Genomic DNA, 8,199 nt, shown 5'->3' with positions numbered 1-8,199 from the left:
TTTTTTTTTTTTTTTTTTTTTTGCGGCAGGTCCTCGCTGTGTCACCCAGGCTGGAGGCAGTGGCGCGATCACAGCTCAGGCAGCCTCCACCTTCCCGGCTCCGGCGATCCTCCCACCTCAGCCTCCCCAGGAGCTGAGGACCACAGGCACACGCCACCACACCCAGCTAATTATTTTTTCTATTTTTTTAGAGACGGGGGTCTCATTCTGTTGCCCAGGCTGGTCTCAAATTCCTGGGAGCAAGCAATCCTCCCACCTCGGTTTCCCAAAGTGCTGGGATTGCAGGTGTGAACCACCAAGCCCAGCCTTTTTTTTTTTTTTTTTTCCAACTTTTATTTTAGATTCAGGGGCACATGTGCAGGCTTGTTACCTGGATATATTTCATGATGCTAAGGTTTGCGATCTCACTGGTCCCGCCACCCAAGTACAGAGCATAGTACCCAACAGTTAGTTTTTCAACCCTTGCCCCCTGCCTCCATTTCTCCTCCCTGAGTACCCAATGTTTTGTTCCCACTTATGAGAACATGTGGTATTTGGTTTTCTGTTTCTGTGCTATTTGGCTTAGGATGATGGCCTCCAGCTGCCTCCATGGTGCTTCAAAGGATGTGATTTCAGTCTTTGTGGCTGCCTGGTGTTCCATGCTCTATATGTACCACGTGTTTTTTATCCAATCCACTGTTGATGGGGACGTATTGATTCCGTGTCTTTGCTTTGTGAATAGGGCTGTGCTGGGCATGTCTTTTTGGTAGAATGATTTCTGTTCCTTTGGGTTTATACCCAGTAATGGTATTGCCAGGTTGAATGGTAGTTCTAAGTTCTTTGAGAAATCAGCAAACTGCTTTCCACAACAAAGTGAAGGTGGTGGTTACGTGATGTGAAGGTGGCTGATAGGTGAGGTGAAGGTGGGTTAGGTAAGGTGCAGGCTGTGGTTAGGTGAAGTGACTATGTGTTAGCTGAGTTCAGAGTGGTGGTTAGGTGAAGTGAGGTTAGTGGTTAGGTGAGGTGAAGATGGGTTCCGTGAGGTGAGGGTGGTGGGTAAGTGAAGTGAGTATGGGTTGGATGAGCTGAGAGTGGTGGCTAGATAAGGTGAGGAGAGTGGTTAGGTGATGAAAGTGGTTGTTAGGTGATGTGAGGGTGGCAGTTAGGTGAGATAAGAATTATGGCTAAGTGAGGTGAATATGGTGGGTAAGTGAAGTGAGTGTGGATTAGATGAGTTGAGAGTGGTGGTTAGGTGAGGTGAGAAGAGTGGTTAGGTGAAGTGAAGGTGATTGTTAGGTGAAGTGAGATGATGGTTAGGTGAAGGAGATGGTTAGATGAGTTGAGAATGGTGGTTAGATGAGGTGAGGGTCATGGTTAGGTGGAGTGTGGGTTAGATGAGACTTGTGGTTAGGTGAGGTGAGGGTAGTAGTTGGGTAAAGTGATGTGATGGTTAGGTGAGGTGAGAGGGTGGTTAGGTGGTGGTTAGGTGAAGTGAGTATGGGTTAGGCAAGTTGAGAGTGGTGGTTAGGTGAGGTAAGGGTGGTGGTTAATGACATCTTCTCATGAGTGGAGTCAGGAAGGATGAGGAATAGCAAGGAAGAGGGATCTGGCCAGGACTACTCTGTGTTCTTTTCTGAGCTGTCCTAAGTAAGCAGGGCCGAGGTTCCCAAGAAGAGATTCCTGTAATGCAAAGTAAATGGGTTAATACATTCTAAATAATGATTAAACAGCAAAGTTATAATTAAGAGCCAAACTAATAAACAAGAGCATAACTTTTTGAGTTTTGCCTTGAATTTTATATTGTAAAATAGTAGTGAGGTTCGGTTGTACTTATACGGACTTAGGACCTCTTGGCAAAAATAAAATTCATCATGTAAGCACACGTGGATTGTTTCCCTCTTTATTTTATAGGAATTAGCTTTATCAAGAAAATGCAGACCAGGAAGCAGCCTTTGGGAGTGGCGAGCTATGACGATGCCCTGCAGGTGTTGCTGGTTTTATCATGACCAGCACTGGTTTTCCTTCTAGAGGACCCAGTTCTTTTTGTGTAGGATTCCCTGTTGTCATAGAACTCCCAGTGATTCTGCCACAGTGATGATCATGAATCCCTCCTGTGCCTGATGATTTCATGGAGATTAAAAGTATCAAGCCATGAACCTTGCTAAACCAAGAAATGTTAAGGAAATAAAATTCCCAAGATACTGCAACTCAGCAACTGGCTCTGGCTTAGACAAGTACCTCTGTCTGGAGCACCACGCCCTGTGCCTGTAGGTCATAGTGTTTAATATACTCAGACCTGTGTGTCCACTTGAGCTCATCCAGAAGTGTCAGAAAGCTGGATGTGCTGCCTCAGGGACAGACTGAGCTCTCTTTCTGAACTTAGCTCAGCGCTTCCTTTGCTTTCCCTGATGGTGGCGGGTCATGTTCCCTTCAGACAGAGGTGCTTTACGGGAACCATCCAAAGTCATTCATGATGAATTATAAGAAAAAAGTAGAGGTTCTGAGTGGTGGGGGTCATTTTTTGGTTCAAAATGGAGGTGGAATTATAAAGTGAGACCGTCTCATGCCTTCCAGGCAGGCAAGAGTCCTTCATGGCCAGAGCACAGGGCTGGATGTTGGAACCGTTCCTATTGTCTGGTGCTGCTGGTCACCCTCAGCTTACAGATCCATTTTCTTTCTTTGTAGATCACGTTTTATATTCTGGTGAAGGCCATTTATACCCTGGGCTACAGTGTCTCTCTGATGTCTCTTGCAACAGGAAGCATAATTCTGTGCCTCTTCAGGTAAGGAGCAGAAATTAGTAATTCTGCAAAGAATACAAGACAAGCAGTTTCCATTTAGGGCTTCTAGGCGCCACCCAGCCTGGAGCCCTCTGTGTGCTAAGCCAATAAGACTCCCTTGGAGAATGCTGGCATGATATATGATGTTAACATTTACATTTTTATTTAAATACTCTGCATTTATTATGTAAAGAGATAATGCTGACCTTGGATAGGAATTCAGCTCAGCTATCATTTATTAAATACTTAGCCATTGTGCAAATGCATGGAAAACACAGAAGAAATATGATCTCGCCCTTGCCATCCAGAAGCTCCTGTGTTTTGGCTGTAGGTGCTCTATTAGAGATGTTGCGATGTGTTTAAGAGCATGAAGGTGGAGTCAGACTGTCTGGGTTCAAATCTTGGGTCAGTCTCTTAGCAGCTGTGTGACCTCGAACAAAGTACTTAACCTGTCTGTGCTTCTGTAACATGTGGAGACTAAGAAGCCCCCTTCAGAGGGCTGTTGTGAGAACTTGATGTGTCGGTGGATGTGAAGGGCTTAGCATGGCACGTGAGGCTGTGATGAGGGCTTATTAAATGCTGCCCACTCTTCCCTGGCAGTGAGGTGAGATGGTCCCTGCCCACTTGCATCTTTAGGGGTCTCTTGGTAACTAATGATGACATTGTACAGATGATTTGACCACTCAAATCATGGTTTGATTTGGGTTGGGGGTAGAGGGTTTGGTCCCAGAACAGTAGTTTCTCTATAGGAAGAGCTCATTGGTGAATTAGGATTAAATCTGCCTTACATATCATTAGCACTAAATAAAATGAAGGCTGTTCAGCTTACTTTGTGTGTCAATCACTACATATTTTATTTCTCTTTGCTAAAATGTAATCCAGATGTTTGCCAGAATGTCAGATAAAATCAAAGATATAACAAATGGAATATTTCTAGACCCTAACAACAGTCCATTAGGAGATCCATACTTGGAAGTAAAATAAACAAGTTAGGAGTGGTTGAGAATCCAGCTAAGAAACCCAGCAAATGTAATTGAGTTATGTTTTTTATTGTTCAGGCATCTCAACTATGGTTGGCAATTCTCAGAAAGAATAAGTCTACCTTTAATACAGGGCTGCACTTTGAAAAGTGTGAGGAAGGCCTATCATATTCTAATTATTTTTAAAAGCTGGTACAATATTAATATTTGTTCTATTATACTCTATATTTTACAGAGTATAATATTTTACTATATATGTTTAAATTTTCAAGTTGCTAAAGAGAAGAAAGAGAGGAAAACTTTAAGGAGGTAAGCTGACCCAGGGTAATTAAATCTGAAAATTTTACCTTTTTTCCCTATATTGAACAATCCTTATTTTTTACACACATCCATTTCCTTCACATATGTACAGTGTGACATATTTAATTAGGCAACCCAAGAGCGTTGGGTTATTATCCCGCCTATGAACACTGATTCTTTAGGGCACAGAACACATTCCTCCATCTGTGGGCATCGTTAGTCACCTGACTGTGGAACTTCTGAGCTGAAAAAAGTGCATGTCTATGTTGGATGTCATTCTGCTGGTGGCCACGTGTGTGATATTTGCCAGAAAAAGCATCCAGAGCTGGTGTGCATCTCTCGACTTGGGGCTCATCCCACGTCCTTCTGTCAGAAGCAGGGTCCAGTGCCACTTCTTGAGAGCTGTGAGAGTCTGTCGATTCTAAAGTCCGAATTATAAAAATAACGTGCTCCATTGTCTCAGTAATTATACCCAGGAAGCAGAATGGTTTGCAGGCATTGAACTTTTCTTCTCCAAAATAGCCCCATAAGCCAAGAAAGCCTTCAGTAGCCATGTTCTTATTTTTTACACGGGAAATGGAGCTACTTATTTCTTAGAACACGTCCCAAAGTGCAGCGTTGACTCTCACAACAAATACATGACCAGCTTTGTGGAGGAGTCATCCTATGGTGACAGCTGCCCCTATGACCCAGGGACTGACAGAGATAGCTCCAGTTCATGTCAGTCCAGCAGGGACCACAGCACAGTTGCTTCTCAAACAACATGGGTTTGAACTGCATGGTCCACTTCTCTGAGAATGTTTTTCAATACGGTCAGCCCTCTGTATCGACGGATTCAACCACAGATCAGAAATATAGCCTATTCTCAGGATGAGAAGCCTACAGATACGGAGGGCCAGCTTCATGTATCCGTGGGTCCTGAAGGGCCAAATGTGGGATTTGCACATTCATGGATTTTGGCATGGGGTAAGGGGGGCAAGGGTGGAGGAGGGGGATTGGACCCAATCCCCTGTGGACACCGAGGTACAGCTGTAACTGCTAACATGCACTGTGCCAAGTACTTTACAGATGTTAACATCATCAGATAAGTACTGACACTGACTCAGTTTCTCCAGGTGGAGAGTGCAGCCCCAGGAAGGTCACTGGACATTGCAGGTTGCTGAGCTGGTGCATGAAGAGCCCTGATTTCAACCCAGGCTCTCATCACTGCAGCCTGCACCTCTGTCTCTGTCAGATGGACGTGGCCTCCAAAATCCTTTCCCACCATTGCTAATAAGCAGACTCCTGTCCTCCCCCTTTCCGGAAGCCACACTTTCCGCTACCTCCATTGCCCATTGGCAGATCCATACATGGAAGTGAAAATTTAAAATGAACAGTGAGTAATGAAGAATATCACTGAATATCACGTGTGTTTGGATGGCTTGCTAACTGGACCAAAAGCGTGCTCATCTCTGAGTGATGGCTGTGAGTGCCAACCCCACTCCACAGAAACACATAAGGTGGGAGAGAAAGGGAAGGAGAAAAAGAAAATAAGAGAGGGCAAAGGTGATTTGGAGAGATAAACGCAGCCAATGAGATAATCAGTGGGAAGCAAAATGGAACTGGTGGGGGACATTTGCCTTCTGAGGAAAGGGCGTTGAGGAAAGAAGCCAGAGGGAGCAGCACAGGTACATGAGCCTGGTGCAGTGGCCATGCAGCTTTGGAATTGCTCCCAAGAGACAGAAAATTCAGAGCATGTTTACAATTCTTTGCTTACTAAGGCTCTGTGGCAGTGTTACATATGCTAAAATAAACATTTGCTAATGCAGTACACATTCAGAACACATGTTAACCAAGCGAACACAGCACCAGATTAAGATGTGGGACACGACTCTCACCAGGGACCCAGCAGCCACCCTGTGTCCACCCCACCTCCCTTCTGAAAAGCAGTCGTTATTCACAGTTCTGGCACCAGAGACAACTTTTCTCTCTTTTTGAAAACGTTACCTCGGAATCATGCGAAAGGAACTCCTGGTCTCTGTATTCTTTCACTCAGCATTTTGCAAGGAAGTTCATCCATGTTGTTGCGTGTAGTTACCATGTTTTATTTTCTTGCTGTACAGTATTCCACTCAAAAAAAATGTATTTATCCAATCAACTGTTCATGGACATATGGGTTACTCAGTTTGAGGCATAACAAATAATGCTGCTGTTATATTCTTAGTCATCATCTCATGCACAGATGCACATGTTACTTTAGGTATGTGTGTGTATATGTACACACATTTATATTTACATTTGTGTTTATTTTATATTTACTGGTCATAGGCTATACATAGAGTCAGTCTTCCTAAACACTGCCAGTAGATATGCTAATAGCCTGATGGGATCATTATACCACATAGATATGTATCAAAGCATCAAAGTATACCCCATAAATATGTACAGTTACCATGTGTCCACTAAAAATAAATAAATTTATAAAAAAGAAATGAATGCTGCCAAGTAATTTCCAAAGTGGTTACCAGTGTACACACCCACCAACAGTGCAGGAGGCTTCCATTTGCACCACACCCTTGCCTCCATTTGGTATTGTCCATTTTTAAGCCTTCAGCCATCCTTGTAGGTCTTTAATAACATAGAATGGTGTTTTAATTTACATTTCCCTGATTTCCCTGGTGGATTGGTATTGTCCATTTTTAAGCCTTTAGCCATTCTTGTGGGTCTATAATAACACAGAACGGTGTTTTAATTTACATTTCTCTGATTTCCCTGGTGGAAAATGAGTTCATACATTTCAAAATCTTGCTTTTTTTGAAGTGCCATTTCAAAATGAGTTTGCTTATTTTTCTATTTGGTCTCTCCCTCTATTTAAATCGATGTTTAGGAGTCTTAGAGCCTTGTGTATTATGGATTTTGTCTCCGGCTCTGTGATTGGGTCTAAGCTGTCTTCATGGTCTTTGGATAAACAGAAGCTCTTAATGTTAATGGAGCTCATTTAACATTTGTTTCTTTATGTCATTGTTTCTTGAGTCCTCTTAAGAAATCTTTGCCATGTTCTTTTTTTTTTTTTATCATCTAGAGATGTTATTATTTTAACTTTTCATGTTTCTGTCCATAATTCACTTGGGATTTATTTCTGCTATGGTGTGAAGCAGGGTGAAGTTTCTTTAGGGCTTTCAGCATGTGTATCCCATTGTCCAGGAGTGAATACGGGAAGGAGCTTCTGTGGCCTGCAATGCTTCTCTTCACAGAGCAGGCAGTGGCATGTGTAGGGGCCTCGAGTCCCAGTTCTGCTCCTTCGACCTTCTACCATTGCACTGTTTCTATTATAATTTCTGTGCCTTTAATAAGTCTTTATTCCTACAAGTCCGAGTCCATCAACTTTTCTTTTTTTTAATTAGGAAGAGCTTGGACATTTGTACTTACATGTGTATTTTAAAAATCTACTCTTAAAAATGAACTTTTAATGTCAATTGCCATTTTGCAAAATCAGGCTGGATGCAGTGGCTCACACCTGCAATCCCAGCACTTTGGGAGGCCAAGGCAGGATGATTGCTTGTGTTCAGGAGTTCAAGACAAGCCAGGACAACATAGAGAAACCCCGTCTCTACAGTCTCTACAACAATATTTAAAATTAGCTGGCCATGGTGGGCACTTGAGCCCAGGTTGAGGCTGCAGTGAGCCATGATCACACCACTGCACTCCAGCCTGGGCAACAGAGCAAGACACTTTCAAAAAAACAAACAAACAAACAAAAATTCTATTGCAATTTCACCTGGTATTGCATTGTATCTGTAGGTCAGCTTGGATAGACAGGACATCATTCTAATTTTGAATCATCTAACCTGTGATCATAGTAGATCCTTCCATTTGTTTTGGTTTTCTTTAATTTCTCTCAGTGCTTTATGATTTTCTGAGTGGAAGTCTTATACATAATTTAATAGTCATTCCTAGGTATTTGTTTATGCTATTATAAATATTTTGTTAAATTCCATTTCTAATTGTTTCTTGAAAAAGAATTGATTTTAGTATATTAATCTTGCTTCAAAGGCTAGGTACAGTGGCTCATGCCTATAGTCCCAGCACTTTGGGTCAAGGCAGGAGGATCGCTTGAGCCTAGGAATTTGAGACCAGTCTGGATGACAGAGTAAGACCCTGTCTCAGAAGGAAAAAAAAAA

The 8,199-nt window shown here is 42.7% G+C and overlaps 1 protein-coding gene across 4 annotated transcripts in view; it reads left to right on the top strand.

The window, feature by feature from the left end:
- The window catches only part of VIPR2 (vasoactive intestinal peptide receptor 2), a 108,513-nt gene that overhangs the window by 77,213 nt on the left and 23,101 nt on the right, over positions 1-8,199 (top strand). For all 4 annotated transcript variants that reach the window (XM_017861673.1, XM_017861672.1, XM_017861674.1 and 1 more), the window contains one exon: positions 2,665-2,762. In XM_017861673.1, the coding sequence (XP_017717162.1) occupies positions 2,665-2,762 (98 nt within the window). The remainder of the gene's footprint in view (positions 1-2,664; positions 2,763-8,199) is intronic.

This window comes from Rhinopithecus bieti, unplaced genomic scaffold, assembly GCF_001698545.2.
Source record: "Rhinopithecus bieti isolate Rb0 unplaced genomic scaffold, ASM169854v2 scaffold_60909, whole genome shotgun sequence".
Taxonomy (NCBI): domain Eukaryota; kingdom Metazoa; phylum Chordata; class Mammalia; order Primates; family Cercopithecidae; genus Rhinopithecus; species Rhinopithecus bieti.
This window is presented reverse-complemented; position numbering and strand designations above follow the sequence as displayed.